This window comes from Oryzias melastigma, linkage group LG17 (assembly GCF_002922805.2).
Source record: "Oryzias melastigma strain HK-1 linkage group LG17, ASM292280v2, whole genome shotgun sequence".
Lineage (NCBI taxonomy): Eukaryota > Metazoa > Chordata > Actinopteri > Beloniformes > Adrianichthyidae > Oryzias > Oryzias melastigma.
Genome location: NC_050528.1, coordinates 18,259,046 through 18,279,029, shown reverse-complemented (window position 1 = coordinate 18,279,029; position 19,984 = coordinate 18,259,046). Strand labels below are relative to the sequence as shown.

Below are 19,984 nucleotides of genomic sequence, written 5' to 3'. Positions count from 1 at the left end.
TATTTTGGCTAATTTAGGCTCTTTTCAGATTTTTAGGCTAATTTTACATTTAGTTAATATTTTAGCTTGCTATCAGCTTCAGCAATTTCAGCTATCAGCTTCAGCATTTATAGCTATCAATTTCAGCATCTTCAGCTATTAGCACTAGCATCTTCAGTGGCCAAATTCAACTTACAGCATTCACACTAGCATTATCTCAGGTAACGCTATATATTTAGCTTTTAGTTAGTTTAATGCTAATGATGGTTAAGATGTGTGCTTTACATCCAGTTTGTCCGTGACTTGATTACTTGACTAATCGTAGAAAAATTTGGTGATTAGTCGACTCTTGAAATAATCATTTGTGGCAGCACTACTTTCATGCTCCCTCTTTCCTTTCATGCACTGAAGTCAAACACAGCTCAGATTTGGGTCTGTGAGTTCTGACACTTCTGAGATGGCGCCATCATTCCAGTTCCAGGCCAGAGACACCGCTGAAGTGACTTTGCTGTATTATCTCTCTCGGACTGTTGCGTGCCTGTAATCCCTCTCATCTCAAGCTGTTTGCCGATGGAGTGGCAGCTCACTTCTGATGCAAACAATGGAAACACATCATCCCCTCTGCTGGATCCACATTTGTCACTTTGTTGTACACCTCTGACCCGCTCTCTCCCACACACACAGCCGAGAACAGTCCCGATGCTTTTTTTTTCCCACTAAAAAACCCGTCAAAGTGTCAGAGCGCACGCCGACATGCACACTATCACCCGTGAACTAAGAAGGACATGTACCGCCTGGCACACAATGAATATTTTCTCTCTCCCCTCTCTCTTTGTTAACAGTTCATGTGTGCTGCTGCCATGGCAACGGTGTCTCCTCCCCTCACATTTCTTCTCCTGGTACTTCAACTGGCTGATGGCTCATTCCCAGAGGAGCCCAGTCCTCTCAGCTACGTCCCCTTGGAGGGTATGTGTCCTTCCCGTCTGTGCGTGGGTGTGCACTGCAGCATTGATGAATGGCTTCACGGTGAATGTGGAAATCAGAGGTCAAGGGTCGGAGCCTCGGCGAGGAGTCTGCCGGCATCGAAGCAGATAAAGAAACTTTCTTTCTAGGGCAGCATTATGCATTCAAAGATGCAAAAGATAAAATTATAAAACTGTGATGAAGGAAAAAAAATAGAGATGCATAGAAAGGCAAAAAAAGCAGGGGATAGTTCAGAGATAAAGATGACAGGAGAGGGGGCTGAACGGTGGAAGGGGAGAATGGGAGGAGATATAAAGATAGATCTGTAACCCTCCCCTACAGTCAAGGACAGTGAGACATTTTCTGTCTCTGTCTGGTGGTGGATCTACTTCCTTTATTTCATGCAAATCCTCTATAATTTCTGTTTTCATTTAAGATGAAGACAAACAATGGAGGGGAATGACTAGATTCATAAAAAAATGAAATAAAACATGTGATTACACTTAGTTTTTGTCATTATGGAGCTCAGAAAATCAACATCATCTGGAACAAAACTGTGATTTTATTGAGACATCGTTTGTCTCAGAACATTGACTTAAATTACTGAGTGACAACATTGTTTGAGGGAGGCTATGTGAGAGGAAAAGGGAAGAAAACTCTTTCTCTAGGCGATGTTTTAGTCCTTGAAAAAAAATACATAAATAAATAAATAAAAATCACAGCTCTCCTTTTACTTTGTGTTTCTTTTTTTTTGTTTCTGTGATGGTGGCAGTGGTGAGGCGGTATCCAGTGTTCTTGGGCAGAGCTCATCGCTCAGCTCAAAGGCAGGAACTGCACATCCAGACAGTTCTGCAAGTCAACCGAACGCTCTACATAGGAGCCAGGTAACCAACAGCAACCGCCTCCGGCTGTGTGTTACTTTTTTATTCATCTGTGTTTGCCTTCCTTCTGTGCCACTGCTTTCATTCGCTGTCACATTTGAGTCAGTGTGATTTTTTATTTTTTAAATGTCAAGAGAAAGCTGTTTATGTTCTTTATTTTTGTGAACCGGTTGATGTAACCGTTTTATTTTTGGAAAATAATAACCCTCGGGGTCAATCTGATCCATTAATCATAGCAATTCGTGAAACATTCTCTTCAGCTTTCCCTCCACAGCATGAAAGGGGAAAACACATCGAGAATGGAAGACTGTTTTTGAGTTGACACTAATTATGAATGTTTGAGCATGCAGACAGATAGATTCTCACATGTGGTTTGTGTTTGAAAAACTGTCGTTCTAGTGTGCATTTCTTCATTCTCACGTTGAAACTAATAAGCTTATCAAATTAAAAGCATCTAACAATTAATAAAGCAAGACTACGTTGTTGCAAAAATAATGTAATATAGATTTTTGTCAGTGTTTTGCTGTAACTTATGCAGTTTGTGTGTTGCAACAGACTAGCAGCCCAAAATAAATTTGTTGATAGCAGGATGACACTTATTTACTTTATTTTGAATTAAATATTGAGGCAAAATTTCTGTTAGCGCTCATTGACCTCCTCATGTTTCCTTTTTTGTTTCTAGTAATTAGTTTAGTCTTGTTTTACACTGAACCAAAATCTGTCTCTCCTGTTTATTTATTTTTTAAGTATTTCATGTTTTAGCTTTTGTTCTATAGTTTCTCTTTTTTTCAAAAAGGAAAGAGCTTTTACTTTTATAATTTTAGCATCAAACCACTTTTTTTGTTTTTATTCCTATTTAAATGTCATTTCATGTTACACAATGTTACAGTCAAGGAGTTTTTTTAATTATTATTGCTTTTCATTTTTACTTACATTTGCTTCAAACATGTTAGCAATTATAATAGAATATTTTTGGAATTAGATAATAACAATAATAACTACAGCAAGAATAATATTATAACTATAAAAGCACATGTTTGAGAAAGAAGTAGGCAAAAGCTTAGCTTACTGAAGCCTGCCCCTAAAAAAAGAAGACAGAAAATAATGCTACAGCTAATATAAATAAATAAATAAATGTTATTATTGTTATTATTTTCAAAAACAGAAAGCTATCAATTGATTTTTTTGTGCTTTTAATTTGAAATGCATGTTTATTATATAAAACACCATGTGTTTAATGTATGAAAAGTGTTTTATAAATAAAGTGTGATTTGATTTACAGCTGGGAGGTCATCCATGTGCTTATATTTTCATAAACGAATTATTAGCTGTCAGTAATACACTATGTTGCCCCTTTAGTCTATATTTAAATTACTTCAGATTATTTTCTACTTATTAAGTATTACAAAGTACTAATCCTTATAATCACAATGAAGAGATTGTTTGGTAGACTTAGGTGAGACACAGGTTTTAAACTAATATTCAAATATGACTGAATTATTATCATATTCTGTCTGCGAGGTAAAACCTTTTTAGGAAGGTAAAAAGCTGGACGGTTTATTCTGCTTGTGCGTTGGAATTTGATTTATGAGCGTAGGTACTTGTTCGGTATTGTGTTGTAAATATAGAAGCACACGTTTTTGTGTATTTTTACAGAATGTATATTATAAATAAGCATGAAGTTGAATATAAATTTAGAAAAAGCTGAACCTACCATAAACTAAAATGGGTGAGGAGCTTACAGTCATCACATGGATACCATAAATATATTTATCCAAGAACACCTGTGGATCACTGACACAAAACCCGACAAATCACAGCTTGAACACAAATCTAAAATAAAATCTTCACATATCGATCTGTTGTCTTTTGTAGAGATGACTTGTACAGAGTGGAGTTGGATAACAGGGCAGATGATGAGATGTTCTACAGCAAGGTATGAATCATGTTGGCTGCAAACGCTCATGCAGACGGAAATAAAAATCTTTATAGGTGTAACCAGAAACAGACAGTTCTCACCTTGATTTTTGTGTTCCAGAAACGGACATGGGAGTCCAATAAAAACGACATCCATGTGTGTCGGATGAAGGGCAAACATGAGGTAAAGTTCTTTCTGGGCCTTCGATCTCAAATTTGTTTTCTGGTACTTTATAAATTCATAGAAGTTCCTTTCTTTACTTAAACGCCTTTGGGCTGGACAGGAAATTGGTACAAAAGGTGTGTGAAGAAAGCAATGGCTTTCAAAGGATGGAGAGGATTAAGTCCACCAAAGATGAATCTTATTGGGACGGTAGCCTCACGAGGGGTTTCCTGAAGTACAAGCTTTACTTTATTGATGCAGAAGTGCCAACGGCAAAAGGCAGTCTGGTTGGAACTTGTGGAAAAAAAGACGCAGCAGCAAGAGAAGGCATTATGGAGCGAAGTGAGAGGAGAGTGGCACCGCCTCAGGGAGGGAAAACTGCTAATGAAATCAGCTGAGAGAGGGAGGGATAGGTGGCATTTTGATGTGTGTGTGAGAGGAGGAAATAAAGGACAGAAAAGAAGACTGATGAAAGAGGAGACGCTGAGACAAAACGAGAATTTGAGCTGTGATAAAACAGAAATAAAAGTGGATGAACCACTTCAGGTGCAGCTCTTTAACTTAGCAGAGAAATAAACTGTTAAGGGTGAATGGATTCAGCCCTGCAGCCATGACTCAGCCAGCTCATAACAAAAGAATTAAACACCAACAGAATTAATAAACATGTTTTAACCATCTTGTTTTATTGGATTTCCAATTAAAAGTAAGAATTAGCTCAAAGCCAGCAGGAAGAAACTGGAAGATTTTCCAGGAAAAAATACCTTTTTTTTGTAAGAATGTCTTTTCAGTTCTTAGAAAAACATATAACTGTTAAATACAGAACACATTCTCATTAGAAAACTGCTCCGATTGTTTCCAGTCATTAAGCAAAGCATACACTGAGATAACATTTGTTCTGTTATTACCAAACATCTCCAGGAGAGGCGAGGAGAACATCATCATCTAAAATATGCAAACTGCTCCGTACTTATTAAAAAACTAATGGATCTCCAGGGAAGATGGTCAAACATTACTAAGTAAAAAGTCGAATGATTGAAAAAACAATAAAAAAGATTTTTTCTTTAAATACTATAGAATTGGAAGAAAAACTCTTTTCAAGCTAGAAGGGGATTTTAAGCTCCATTAAAAATAAATCCTCACATAAAAGTAAAATAAAGGGAAGTATGTGTTAGTCACTTTCAGGCAGTAGAGAAAAGCTTATAAGTTTGGGATTTGTCTAAAATTATGTATTTAATCTTTACTAGCTAGGATTCAATTTGGTTTTAAATTTAATGCTATCAAACACTGCTGTAAGATGGTTTTGCAACCTAGTATTTTACTAAGACTATGGTCACATATCCCAAAATTAACTAAATGCAAGTTTTTTCAGCGAATTCAGAAGGTAATAGTGAGGTGGCAGTCACATCTCTACACGCCGTACGGTGAATGCAAAATGTTTTCAATGAAACTAAAATTTTACAATTTTTTTTCTTTTTTTACAATTTTTCAGTCTGTGGCGCACATTTTAAGAATTTTTGAATAAAATAACAAAATCCAGCTGCAGCATGAAATCCTAAAGATTCCCCTTTGTGACTTTAACATAAGCAAAATTCATCTTTGGTCATGAAATTTCCGATTAGATGTCTTTCAGGGCGGTAATGATAAATTCTAACAATAATTCAGTCACTCATGCTGGATGATTTTATATTTTCCTATTTAAATTTATTTAATTTTAAATCGATTTTATAATGTTGTCGATTCAGTTGACAACTTAATCGATCTAATTGGATTATAGGAATATTAATCAATCAATTAAGCCGATCAATCGTTGCACCTCTTTTTCCATAACTGAAGGTCTGAGCTCTGTTGTTTCATCAGTAAAACTGAGGGTTGACTGTTTTATCTCCTCAGTGGACTGTTGACCAAACCTTTCTTTGTGTCATTTCATCTATTTTTTAATTCATCAGTTCCTGTGTGATCTCTTCTCCTTACAAATTTCTTTTCCATCTTTTTCTACAGGAGGAGTGCCGCAATTTCATCAAGGTTGTGCTCAGCCATCACGATAGCCTGTTTGTGTGTGGGACAAACGCCTTCAACCCGCTGTGTGCCAACTACACTGTTAGTATCCATCTATTGCCATTCGGTGATGTTTTCCAGTTCTGCTGCTCGATCTGTCTTTGTCGCTGCCGTTCTGCTGCAGAGAGACACTCTGGAGATGGTGTCTGAGCCTGTCAGCGGGATGGCCCGGTGCCCGTACGACCCGCGACACGCTAACGTGGCGTTGTTTGCTGGTAGGACGTTCACTTTGCATTAGATTTGGGAGGTAGACTAAAAAACATCTGCGTCCTTGTTGGTATCTTTACAGATGATTTACAGCCTAACCCCTCGCTGCCCTGTGTGTTTGCTTTTAATCTTCCCGACCTTGTGCTATCGCTCCATCTATATCTTCTTCTTTTTAATCTCCTCCTCTCTTTTTCAGATGGAAGTCTTTTTACAGGCACTGTGACAGACTTCCTAGCCATCGATGCAGTGATCTATCGCAGCCTCGGCGACAGCCCTGCCCTCCGCACAGTCAAGCACGACTCCAAATGGTTTAGAGGTGCTTATAGAAAAGCCTCATTAAAAGCAGCCCACGGGGTCAGACATCTTCAGCATACATCCAGCACAGCAATCTTTATCACTTTACCAAAAGAAGAAGCTCCTCTCCGTGAGAAAGTTTGGCTGAGCTTAATATCAAGCTACACTTGACAAAACCAGACACGAGCAGGCCTTCATTTAATAGATTTATTATAAAAGAGCGATGTTCAGACACAGTGAGGTATTGAGGTTAGACCCAATCCCCACAGGATGGAGGTTTTAACAAGTTTTCAGCTGAACACTGAAGCCTGGAGCAACAAAAAAAAAAGGAAAACACACAAGCCAAAGCAATTCAAAGCCTAATGATGACAGAGTCATGTCAGTTTAATCTGCTGCTGCCTTTGAGTGTTTCCTCATTTTATCTTTTAGAGCCCTACTTTGTGAGCGCCATGGAGTGGGGGCCGCACATTTATTTCTTCTTCAGAGAGATGGCCATGGAGTTTCATCATCTAGAAAAGGTGGGTTCCACCAAACATGTGACCCTTTGCTGTTGTGCAGGAAGACATTTCACATAAACACTAAAGCTACGTACACACCAGCATGTGACGGGCATTCAAGAACGCGCTAAACGTGTGTTTTTGAACACACTTTTATCATAGGGTGTTCACACTGAACTGTCGAAACTAGGAGTGTAACGAGTATTCGAGTACTCGGATAGTCGCAATCTGCTCCCAAGAATTTGAGCACGAATTTGTGTCAAAAATCACTATAAATATAGTAGAGAGCAGTGTTGGGCATCTCACTTCAAAAAAGTAATTAGTTATAGTTACTAGTTACTTCTCCCAAAAAGTAATTGAGTTAGTAACTCAATTACTGCATCTTCAAAGTAATTAGTTACTTGGCAAAGTAACTCGTTTGCACGTTTGTGTTGTGATTGTAATGTTTATATCCGTGTCTACCGCCTGTTTAGATACAAAAACATGATCACATTTGTCAATCGCGGCATTTTATTGTGAAAAACTGGTTATATTTTGAAAAGAAACCGGATTTTCTCATGTATCTTGATGCAACTTCCGGCCAGAATTTACGCGGAACGCTCGGGTGCGAAGCGCCCAGCTCCAGCAAGATCATCAAACTTTGAAGTAACGCGCCGCGATTTCCACGAAGTAACTATAACGGCGTTACAGCGAGGATGAAAGTAATTAGTTAGATTACTAAATTACTTGATTTATAACGCCGTTAGTAATGCCGTTATACTTAAACGGCGTTAGTCCCAACACTGGTAGAGAGTAGTAAGAATATAATTCTTTTTATGAAATGCAGATTTTAAGTTTATAAACTAAGAAAAAGGCTGAATGTGCAGCATTCTTGTCATCATAAGTAAACAAATTTTCAAAATAAAGCTTCAGTGAGGCTTCCTATTGTCAAAGTAAAACTATTAAGTTTTTTGTTTAATCAAAAATCGTTATCTAGGACATAGTTTCTGCAGAGCAGCAGCAGTTTATTAGAAATATGCCTCTGACTTGAGCCAGAGTAACCCGCCCCCTTGCCCTCCCCCATTGCTGAGAGCTCTCTGTTCATGTCACAAGAACATGTTAAAAACACCATTTTTATTTAAGCGATGCCTTTTTTTGTCTTTAAAAACAACTGAAGAGGTAGCGATCGGATGCGATATCTAAAGTAATTATTTGGGTGACTACTTTTACTTCCACTTGAGTAATATTGTTTTAAAGTAAAGTTTACTCTTTCTTACTACATTTTCAGATCCTCTAGTTATTGGAAATATAGAATTGTTCACAGGAAGCAGTTGTCTTCATTTTAGTAGGTGTGCGACAAAGTAAAAGTAGTTAACCTCTTGGGCACAATTACATTTTATTTGGAAATATAACTGTCTTATCTAATATAAGGGTGGATGTGGAATTGCCCCCCCGGGCTGGGAGCTTAGGAACTCGAGTCTGTAATCTATTACAATTTAGAAGTAACTTGGACAACATGGGTTGCTGCCTCCTTATCTGCCTCCTATTACAGTTTACTGCAGCTTCTGCTTTGTCACTTTAGGTGATGGTGTCCCGTGTGGCTCGTGTGTGCAAAGCAGACCTCGGCGGGTCTCCGCGAGTCCTTGAGAAGCAGTGGACTACATTCCTGAAGGCACGGCTCAACTGCTCCATCCCCGGAGATTCCCATTTTTACTTTAACCTCCTGCACGCCACGAGCAACATCATCCGCATGCAGGGGAGGGACGTCATACTGGGTCTCTTTTCAACACCGCCTAACAGGTACCAGGCTGTGCAGTGTGTATATAATTATTATTATTATTTTTTTAAGCAGACAATTTTCCTGTCTCACCACTGTTCCTTCCCTCTCGTCTCTGCAAGCATCCCGGGTTCTGCAGTCTGCGTGTTTGACATGCAGCAGCTCGCTCGTGTATTTGAGGGCCGCTTTAAAGAGCAGAAATCCCCCGAGTCTATTTGGACACCTGTACCAGATGAGGCTGTGCCTAAACCGAGGTAATGGGAAGTGTGATGGAGAGTGATTGTGACCAGCAGAATTCTGCAGTGCTGCTGGTAGCATCTGTCTCAGAAACTTTTCCCATCTCCTCCCAAACTACATTGCTCCTCTCTTTAGTAAAACCCAGACTCCCTCCACACAGATGAAATGATCTCCTCTCCTCTTTTTTGCTGCTTCAGACCAGGAGGATGTTCAGTCCAAGGTTCCAAATTTAGCTCCTCGACTACGCTGCCCGATGAGGTCCTGAACTTTGTGAAGACCCACCCGCTAATGGATGAAACCGTTCCTCTGTTGGGACAACGGCCCTGGGTGGTGAAAACTATGGGGAGGTAAGCTTTGTTGCTGGAAATATGGGTAAAAATGGACATAGATGAGATCATTTGAAGAGTCCGTCTATCCAGGTATCAGCTGACGGCGATGGTGGTGGACACAGAAGCCGGCCCCAACAAGAACCGAACAGTCTTGTTCCTGGGCTCCACACGAGGGACCATCCTCAAGTTCCTAATGATTCCTAGTGGGGATTCGGTCTCCCACAGCAGCGTGTTTCTGGAGGAAGTTGAAGGATTCAACCCAGAGAAGTTAGTGGGAATCAATACTTCTTTTTTTTGTCTCAAACATGCTGCAATTGGGGGCAGCATAAGCTGACTGATTATTCTAAATTCTCCCTTGGAGTGAACTGGAGCATGCACACGTGTTTCAAATGCACAATCCTGCAGGTGTGACCTGTTCAGAGTGACTGAACCGCTGAGATAAGCTTCAGACTGTACAGTCACGGGTTTGATTTAAGGAGATAGCATTTCTGCAACACAGGTTATTTAAAAATGAATTATAAATGCAAGAAACTAACTTTGAAACAGTTCTTAAGAAAACTATTTTTATATTTTTATGCAATGTACCAAACTGGTGCAGATTAGCTGTTGAGCGGGGGAGGTGTGGTTTGGATCTGTGATTGTCCGGGACAGTGAGGTTAGCTTCAGGTCAAATAGTCATGCTGCTTCGTCAATATGGAGAGTAGTATGTCCACCGAAAGTTCTGTGGAGGTTGAGGATTTTTCTCCTCCACCTCCTTCCAAGGCAGGCATTCATGGTTCAGACCGAAGGGGACGTCATTGCTAGCTAGCATCATAAGCTAATAAAGGCTAACGTTTTAAGCAAACAATCTTAAGGGAAACTTTCATTGCAAATCCATCACCAGGACAGAGTTTGCTGGATTCAATGCCAGTTGCACTCAACTGGTAAGATTTTTGACAGCCGAAGGGAAAACACCCACTAGCCATGCTAAAGCTAACACGATAGCAACCGACCGTTACAGGATCATAGATGGGCGGGGCTTTCATACAGGAGCTGTAAAGCATGTTGACGCGAAACATTTGAAATTAGGTGGGACTTTCACTATTTGACAAAGCACAAAATTCTGCTGTAATAAATCATTTCAACCTGTAGGGGGCAGCACGCAGACAATTTTAGACTACAATTTCAGGAATTAAACAATTTTATATTACATTGTTAAAAATGTGGCAACAGACAGCACTTTTAAAGCCCAATTTATAGAGGTCAACAGACAAAAAAAAGTTGATTTAGAGTTTGGTTACCCTTTAAAATGCAGTTTACTTTTCACTAAACAGTGACTGTGATTTAGCTGAAGTTTGAGACTCTAACAAAAGGTCAGACAGCAGATGGAATCATAACTTTTAATCTCCAGAGCTGCAGCTGAGGCTGTGATTAAAAGATCTTAGACATTCTTTGTGTGTTTTTCTTGCTTCTTCTGTACACGAGTATCTTGGAATTCACAGTCACATCTAATCTGGAGTTGTCTAACTGCTCTTGTGTTTCCTGCTTCCTTCTTGTAATAATTACCTTCATCTCCAGAGTTCTTTTTTTATTACGTTTTTTTTTATTGCACATGACTTTCACAGCAAACACAGTGTAAAAAATACTTTACAATGAAAGAAAAAAACCTGAAATCATTTCATTCTGTTCCACACAGGGCTTCTCTGTGAATCCGACGTTTCATTCTTAATGTTAAAACTCGTATCAGATCTGTATTGATTAGTCTTTTTTCGTGCTTTCCACTGGAAGCTGTTTGCAGTTATGCCTGCAGAGAAAGTGGAGATGGATTGCACTGCTGAATCCCCCAGTGGAGGCAGCATCTTCAAGCCCGCATGGTGCTTTAATCAGTCGGAAAATTGCATTTAAACAAGAGGATTTTTTTTCCTTTTTTTTAATCGAGTGATCCCATCTCTCGTTATTTTGCATATCTTGGAGCAGATCTGCTTCGGTTATATCATCTCCGTTGACTCTCTCAATTTTAATTAGATTCTAGAATTTCAGCTGTCATTTTTAATTAATTGAAAAAAATATATTGTCGCATTAAACAGTGCCAAGTGCAGGTAATGTGACAGCGCTCCTTACCTCATGGCATCCCATTCCCAGAAGCTTTTACATCAGCACGGCAAATACTAAGATGAAAGGCTGCCTCACACACAACAGGAAGGGAAAAAATGGGGTTTCGTCTCATCAAAAGTCCTGCAACTATAAATTCTGTTGAGCTCCAGTTTTGAGCAAGATCGGATATTGAAACAAAGACGGACAATCACTCCTGCATTTAATCAATAACCTGTCCTCCCATGTGATTTCTGCAGATCATGCAGCTTAGGTGATTACTTTGCATGGAAAAGCCTTGCTTACAGCACTTGTGTGAGAACGAGTTAACCGTTTATTTCACTCTTTACACGTTAACTGCAATATTACAGGGAGAAATCATCTTTGAAGTCCCACTCCAACTATATTTTCATGTTTTTTAAACTATTTTTAAGACATTTTCTGCAGAGAAGCATGAATTCATTAAAAATTTACCTCTGAGTTAAAGTAAGTCACAGCTGATATCCCGTCATTCCTTTGTTAATACTCTCTTCCGTTAGCTTACTGCAACAAAAATGTCAATATCAGAGCCACGTTCCATCTCAGATGAAGAAAAAGAAGACGTTAATGGATCTATTTGTCTGCAAGTGGATGCATCAGAGTGCAGGGACACTTTGGCCCCGCCCATTTCAGTTGCTGCCTCACAACTTTTTCAAGCGCCATTTATTGATCTGCTCCTGATTCACTACAACTTGAATAAACCAATGCTGAGAAATGCAGTTTTAATCTTAAATCATTTTATCCATGCCCTCCATCATGAGAAAAATGCTACAAGAACACGTCAAAAACACAATTTTCATTGGAGTTGGTGTGTTACTCTTCTATTTCTGTAAACTCCGTGGACTAGAGTGAACTGAGAAGAAACAGACGCAGACAATGTTTTTGATTTAAGGTGGCATTTGGAAAGAGCATGTTGTTGAAGCCACCATCCTGAGAACCCAAAAATAGTTATTTTAATCCCTCAACACCTACTGGAGCTGTCATGCAGAACTGGGTCAACGGCAACTGAGCGGGTTTGGAGAAGGTTAAAATATGCAATTCTGAGACGCAGGAAGTAGATTTTAGTTAAAAAATAAATCCTTCCAAACTTGATCCACTCTCTATGTTGATTGGAGAGAAGTATTTTCAATTATAACACTGCAGAAAGTCATATTTAGAATGCAAATCTTCTGAAAATGTAAGCAAAAAATATATATCTGTCTGAACAAAAATTGCGAAAAAGATATTATGTTATTTTTTTAATGCTTTTGGACTCCAGGGTATATATGGATTCTAGGTTCTGTTCACTTAAAAGCTAAATATTAGAGATAAATTTTAGCATAAATTAAAAATTCTTATTAAATGTTACTTTAGAGTTGAGGTTATTGAAACAAAGACTATAGCTTAGTTTAATACAAGATTAGATTATTATTTTAACAATTAAGATAAGAAGCTTTTTATTTTTGTAAAAAGCAAAATCTGTGAAGATTGGACTGTGGGACAAACATTCACATGGGATTTTTTGGACTTGCATGTCTTCCCAAGTGTGTGTTTTGCTCTAGGGATCTTTCTATGACTAAACAAGAACGTTTAACCCTCATTTAGAAACAGCTGCCTCCTTGTGATGTTTCATGTCTCCACACTGGTCCTGTGCCGTCTCTCTAGGTGTGGGGAGGACACCCCTCAGGCTCGCCAGCTCTTGTCTCTCACTCTGGACCGGAGCAGCCACACTCTGCTGCTGGCCTTCCCGTCCTGTCTGGTCAGGCTGCCCACGTCCCGCTGCCACCTGCACTCGCGCTGCATGAAGTGAGTGACTTCGTCCTTTTACTGTCGTGGTCACCACCACCCTGAGCTGATGGCTGCTTTCCATCCAAATATATATTTCAATTCTAATTACATATTCTAAGGGATTTTTTTTTTACTAGCAACAGATGGAAGACGTGTTTTTTTTTTTTGTCAAATTACATTTGGAAGGTTGTGTTTAGAATTTGAACGTGCCAAATAAATGAAATTAATAACTTTAATGCTAGGTGTTTAAAGTCCCACTTTGATCTTAAAGTGTTCCTAGTGGTCTTTTAATTGCGATTATGTCATGTTTAGCCTAAATGTAAAAGAAAAAAAAAAAAAGGTTTTCTAGGACATAGTTTCTGCAGAGTGACAGTAGTTCATTAATAATTCACCTCTGAGTTGTGGGCGGGACTGTTGGTGCGGAGCAACCCCGCCCGCCTTCATCTTCCTGTTGCAGAGCGGAGCAACCATCCTGCATCACAAATGCATTCTTTTTTTTATTATCTGCTACTGATCGATCATAATTTAAATAAAGAAAAACTTAGACCAAATCTGAATTCTTCCCCTACCCCTACATTTAGCCCTCCAAACAGAGGGGTAAATGTAAAAATGGTCCAAATTCCTTCCCTACTTACTATACAATCCACTATGTAGTGCATTTGCAAACATTTTTAGACCACAATGCATTGTGGTCTAAAAATGTTTGCAAAAAAATGTGTTTAAAAGTAATTTTTTTGTAAATAATCAACTTTTTCATCATCAGAGCAAAGTGGATTTATAAATAGACATCGTAAAATGCTTGTAATATTTAGAATTTTAAGTAGTTAAGAAGTTGTGAGTATGGTGTCCGAATTGCTTTTAAAATCCAGTGCACTAGGTAGTTAGGGCGGGAATTCAGACAGAGCCAGTGTCTTCCAATTCATATGATACTCCCACTCGATGATGAAATACATAACAACATTGGTTTTATAATTTTGAAAAGGTCACTAAAACAAAACATCATTACTTACATTTAAATGTAAACTTCTGTGCTTCAGAGCTCACCCACGTAAAGAAAACTGCATGACGTGGAACACGCTTGTGGCAGAGGGCTCTGTATCCCTTTAGAAAAACGATTTCAACAACCCTACCCCTCCAAATGCCCCTACAACTGGAGGGGTGGAGGAAGAATTTAGATTCAGCCTTCCTTTCAAAATCAACTTAATACCTGAAATATGTCCTAATGGGTTTACACATTTAACATTTTGGGATTTTTAGAGCCTTTTATGTTCTTCCTAAATGTTCTCAAGTCAAACTATCTGATGTCTGATGATCTGATGTGTAATGTTTGTGTGCACAGGAGCTGTTTGGCGTCCAGAGATCCATACTGTGGCTGGACCAAGGGCAGCACCTGCTCCTTCCTGAGACCTGGCACACGGTGCAGATCATATGCAGAAAAAATAATTAAAAGTTCATTATATCAGTAAATAACGTACACATAAGCTCGGATGCTGGAGATACACAAAACTGCAAAGATCATTTATAAATTAATAAAAGGATTCTGAAATATTTAGGAATGTCAGGAACTGAAAATATTTGTTAACATTTTTCCTGTAACTTTACTGATTAAATGTGATGCATATTTGGAGCGCCACTGATACTACTAATATTTAAATTTATATTTTGTAACTTTTTATTTGGAAATCCACTCTAACTGAATTCATTCTGGTCCCTCTGGCCTTAACCATCTTTGAGCTTGTTTTATTCTCTTTCTATGCTTAATTTTTGTAATAAAATTTGAATAATTCCAACAAATATTGATCCCACCTGAAAGTAACCTCTGGAGGGTTCGTGTTGCAGTCTGTTCTTCAGCTCCCACCACAGCCTCCAAAGCTGACCCCAGACTTTGACCTTGTGGCAAGAGCAGATCAATGATAGGATTAATAGCATATCCCATTACAATCAATGACACATCATTGTGTCGCATCGATTTAGCACTGAAGTGAGCTGCTTCATTTTTCGCATTAGGTATATTTTCATCAACTTTTAGGAACATTTTTCTTCTTTATGGGGCAGTGAGCAACCTACGGTGAATTTGTCATTCATAATTGCACATTCACTCCCTAAATGACAAATTAAAGACACTTTGGTTCATTTGTTCTGTTAAGATTTTTCTATTTTTCAGAAATAAAATGTCATGTTTGACCCCTCTTTGGCTGCAGGCTCCCTTTCCTGCAGGATGTGGATTATGGAAACACCACCTCCCATCTCGGGGACTGTGATGGTAGGTTGCACCACTGTGAAAGCCTTTGATTTGTGCAGTGGAATAAAGGGAAACGCCACCTTGTGGCTCAAAATGTCATTGCAATTGACTTTCAAATAAGAAATTTCCTGATCCAGCGCATGTGTCACGGTGAACAAATATCCAGGCTTTGGTTTCAGTGTCATTTCTTCCTCATCATTTTTTGTTTAACTTCCATTGTGGGATATTTTATTAATGAGGATGGGGAAAAAGTCAGACACCACCAGAGGAAATGCTAATATATGAGACTCGGTTCCCTCAGAGTTGACAATCTAATGAGGTGGCTGGTTAACAAGCTGGAAATATCCTGGTTCCTGCACTCAACAAAAAAGATTTTTCCTCTCCAACAAATCCAGAAGATTTTTAAAGACATAACATTTCCAAATAACGAAACTTGTTCTAACCAGATCTGTAATTTGACCCCAAAAAGTGACAGAATTAGAGGCTCTTCTTTTATCGGTGTTGAATTTGCAGGATCCAGAGACTGGCTCACACGGCTTTTTCTGCAGATGGGATTGATTAGAACAGGGTGGAAACACTGAGGTAATGATATCCTGCAAAGGACAGATTCTCCGTCTAGGCTGCCGGGTGGAAACAGTGAGGAAAGAATGGGGAGAAAGAGTCTGCTTCTGTGGTCTGGGCTGAGCTGATGACAAGTGCAGAGCTCGGTGGAGCTTGTGGAGCCTCAAGGCCAAACTGGAGAGAAGCTGCTCTGAAATATAATAATCTCATGAAATAATCACAATGTTGTGGGTGATGATCACCAGTTAGAAATGTTATTGATTTATTATTATGCCTTTCAAGCAGGTGAAAATGGCTGTGTGTAATAACAAAAGGCGTGTTAAACTGCACCCTGAAGCCTCACATTCAGCACTAAATGTCATCTTCGTAATTGGGACTTTCCGTCTTTCAGGGATTCTGCAGCAGAGTCTGCTGATTGAACCGGAGAGCTTGGTGTCCCTGAACCTGCTTGTGGCCTCTGCGGTGTCGGCGTTCACCATCGGGGCGGCGCTCTCGGGCCTCGCCGTGTGCTGGATCATGGCTCACAAGCCGGCCAACCGCCGCCACGGCTCCTCCTCTCAGTCGTCCATCCAGCGGCGTGAGAGAAGCTTGCTGAGCAACACGAGTGGCATGGCGGGCTCCGTGCTGAGCGTGACGCGGCAGGGAGGCGGGGAGCGCACCTGCTCCCAGGGAGGGGAGACGCTGTTCGTCATGCCCAACGGCTGGGTGAAGTCAGGAGAGCTCGACCCCGGCTTCCTGCCCACGCCGGAGCACACGCCCCAGCAGAAGCGCCGAGGCCTACGACTGTCTGACTCCAACTCGGGTGGATGGGACACCAGCCAGACCTACCTGGGGGGCGGCTCCGTCGGTCTGGGGTCACCCTGCAGGATGCCCCCCTCCGTCTACCTGACCACCAGACTCTTCCAGCAGGGCGGTGGCGGCAGACACGGCGAGGGCCGCGGGAATGACACCCCCCGCCAGCATTACGTCTGCCTGAGCAAACAGGAAAGAGGTACGCCCAAAGGGAAGGGGACGCCCAAAGCCCCCCTCAGGAAGTCTGCGGGGGAGTACGTCTACCCCATGACTCCGCAAGACTCCCCCGAGCGCCGGCGGGTGGTTTCAGCTCCCAGTGCCCCCGCCGAGTACAGCGAGCCGCTGCCTCTGCGCTGGCCGGCCCCCGAAGGATACATCCTCAGCAGCCACGGCATCGTCCCCGTCCCCCTGCCTCCCCCCGCCATGCCCGCCCCCAGCAACCAGGCCTACCTGCCGCAGCAGCACCCCCCCGGGCTGAGCAGGGCCTTGCTGAGAGGCGCCCTGGAGCGAGGGGAGCTGGGCGAGCTGGTGGACCTGAGCCAGCTGATGAGCAAGAAAAACTGCAACGACAGAACTCAGCCCGGCCAGTGACTGTGGAGCACAGAGGCTTCCTTCAGGACGAGGGTCTCTGCTTCCTCTTTGCTCTGTAAACCTCCCACCTCTGTTCTCCAGCTTCTACATCTCATTGTTATTTAGCCTCCTGATCTGCAAACTGTCTCTCAGACGAACCCATAATGAGTTTTTCCGTCGGACTGGCTGCTGGCTCTGTCGTTCATATCCTGTCGCTCACACTAATTGGTCGGACGGCCGAGATTGTTGCCGCGTCTGCATTGCAGAGCTGCCTGTCTCCTTCTGCTCTCAGCAGAAGGAAGAACTGAAGGAGCCGAGAGGATAAAGACAGAGGCTAAAAAAAGTGGCTGAGTCACTTGTGGATAACTACAAGACTGCCATCCATCTCTTCTTACCCCCTGTTGCTTTGATTGCCTATTTACAAAGTGAAATAGAAATCCTGGACGGACCATGAAACCATAAAAAGTCTGATGGAAACTGAAGGGGTTGTATTCTTCTCACATGCATCTCAAGCGTACACCGGGATGGGATGGGGGTGGGTGGGTTTGTATTCTTTGGAAACCTTGACTCGTGTGCCAAAAGCCTCTAACGTGTCTCGTGTACGGGACCATAACTCACGTCGCCGGAGAGCGAGAGTGCCGGACTGAAACGTCAGCATTATTCTTGCCAACTCCGCGCTCTCGGGAATGACGGCATATCAGCTGCTCCCCTGCAACTCTGTGTGCTTTTTAATGACCAATATCCTCCCTTCAAGGACATTTGGGGGGGAGTGCACCGCAGCACCCAAGAGCATCTCACCTGAACTGGAATAAACGACCAACTTGCCTGTCCCGGTAAAGGGTGTGTTTTTTTGAATTTCTCTGTGACTGCACGGGTCGAAGGCCCCCCAACTGACAATGATAGTGGTCATGATTGAAACTAACTCAGACAGAGGTAATGGGAATGTTCCCAGCAGGCTAAGGGGGACTATATATTCAACCCATGAAAGTGTCCTGTGCCATGAAGTGCTTAGATCAACACAGCATGGGCGTTCCAATGAAAGTCATAAAACTTCAAGATAAAAAAAGAAGACTTGATGATCCTGGAGGGACGTGGATTTTCACTCGTGCTGATCCAGTAGTGAGCAGCAATATGTGGTTCATGTGTACATAGTAAACTTTAAATAAAACAATATTGTAAGACTGTAGCTCCGAAAACGTAGGCGGGCGTTGACCTGCAAAACAAGAATAAGCATTTGTCATGTCGATAATGTATGAAAATGTGTTTCAGTTTCATATTGTCTGGTTCTAAAGTAGGTAAATGACTACGTGTGTGCCAAACCCAGCTGATGAATGACTTATAGACTTGAACACTACAGCAAAAAAAGGAAGTGCCATGAAGAAGTCCATTTCACCCAGCAGTGCACCTCTCTGGTGTGCTCTCCCGTTGCAGTACATGTTTTGCCTTTGACCTTACACGCTGAATGTCTGATTCTCATTTCGATGTTGGCTCGTACTGTTGAGATCGTTTCTTTTTTTTCCGTTGATCCTGACGCAACTGCTCTGACGCTCCGTCGCAGGAACCACGCAGATGTGAGAAAAGACGTTTTGTAATGATCTAAAGTCACTGTGTCCGTGTACCCCTGTAAGGATGATTTCATAATCAGACCCTGAGATGCATTCTGGGAACACTGTGTAATTACGAAGGTTTGATCTTGGTCCACAGCCGACTGCCACACTGACAGAACGTTAAGTCAGCATCCCGAGTGGATGAATGTACTCATTCTTTTTATGTTTTTAGTGCCGTAATGATGAAAAGCACAAAAAAAGTGTTTCTAAAGGAGCTGTCCTGTACCATTTGTGAATAGTGTAAATATTCATCTTGAATGTATTGTTCAGGCCGGATCATCCTCTAAGGCAGGACTGTGTTTGAAGTGTGAGGCTACTTTTCTTTTTCTTTATTTTTCTTTTGGTGACAGCTCTGTGAATAAAGTGTATGTACAGTACTTATGTGGCTGAACGCAGAGTTTAGCTGTTTCCTTCTTGTTGTTAGAGTAGAGTCGCGGGTCTCACCTCAGCCTGAGTTGAGCCTTCTCATTCGACCGATGCCTGTCACGTTTTTGCAGTTGCTAAGCTACTGATGATGTAAAAATCAGTGCTGCTAATAAATGGCATCATATAATAATGATGTTGTCATTGTGTGATTTTGAGTTCACCTCTTGAAGTAAACCATCTTATGAAGCTTTTTTTTTTTTTTTAAACCGTTTCTAAGTGGGGAGCATTACCAGTCTCCACCACCAGAGGGAGCTGGACACAGTGTGTGGTTTGATGAAAGGGAAAGAAACAGGATTTGTTAGACATTTCTTCCTTATAAGTTAGATTTAAAAAAAATGCAACTGTATGTCTTTCTTAATATATAAATTGTGTCACTTTTTTGAATATTTAATACCATTTTTACAAGTAAAAAGAAAGTTGTTAAATAGACATCAATAAAATGTCAGATATATCCCATTTAAATAAAAATTGTGAATATCCAGCATCGATTGTAACTGTTAAAAATGGCAGCTTGCAAACTGATAATTACTCAGTATTGTTGTGGTTATTTGTGTAGCTGAGATGCAGTGGCTGACTAAGCAGTTTGAGGGTCCCATGGGGTTTTCTGCACCTTTTTTTTTTTTTTTTTTTTA

The 19,984-nt window shown here is 40.9% G+C and overlaps 1 protein-coding gene and 1 long non-coding RNA gene across 5 annotated transcripts in view; one reads left to right on the top strand and one right to left on the bottom strand.

Annotated features, from left to right (window-relative positions):
* LOC112147595 (semaphorin-6B) overlaps positions 1-19,482 on the top strand; it is a 41,377-nt gene extending 21,895 nt beyond the window's left edge. For all 4 annotated transcript variants that reach the window (XM_024274109.2, XM_024274107.2, XM_036216206.1 and 1 more), the window contains 16 exons: positions 822-945; positions 1,715-1,826; positions 3,699-3,759; positions 3,862-3,924; positions 5,902-6,000; positions 6,083-6,173; positions 6,362-6,481; positions 6,889-6,977; positions 8,518-8,735; positions 8,835-8,966; positions 9,147-9,296; positions 9,369-9,545; positions 13,032-13,172; positions 14,494-14,571; positions 15,356-15,417; positions 16,349-19,482. In XM_024274109.2, coding sequence (XP_024129877.1) covers positions 825-945; positions 1,715-1,826; positions 3,699-3,759; positions 3,862-3,924; positions 5,902-6,000; positions 6,083-6,173; positions 6,362-6,481; positions 6,889-6,977; positions 8,518-8,735; positions 8,835-8,966; positions 9,147-9,296; positions 9,369-9,545; positions 13,032-13,172; positions 14,494-14,571; positions 15,356-15,417; positions 16,349-17,340 — 2,706 coding nt within the window. In that variant the 5' untranslated portion in view covers positions 822-824 and the 3' untranslated portion in view covers positions 17,341-19,482. The remainder of the gene's footprint in view (positions 1-821; positions 946-1,714; positions 1,827-3,698; positions 3,760-3,861; positions 3,925-5,901; positions 6,001-6,082; positions 6,174-6,361; positions 6,482-6,888; positions 6,978-8,517; positions 8,736-8,834; positions 8,967-9,146; positions 9,297-9,368; positions 9,546-13,031; positions 13,173-14,493; positions 14,572-15,355; positions 15,418-16,348) is intronic.
* LOC112147612 lies at positions 13,277-15,057 on the bottom strand. The gene is made up of 2 exons (XR_004949440.1): positions 14,961-15,057; positions 13,277-13,626 (listed from the first exon to the last, which is right to left on the bottom strand). It is a non-coding gene; the product is annotated as an uncharacterized LOC112147612 (long non-coding RNA).
* Positions 19,483-19,984: the final 502 nt, after the last annotated feature.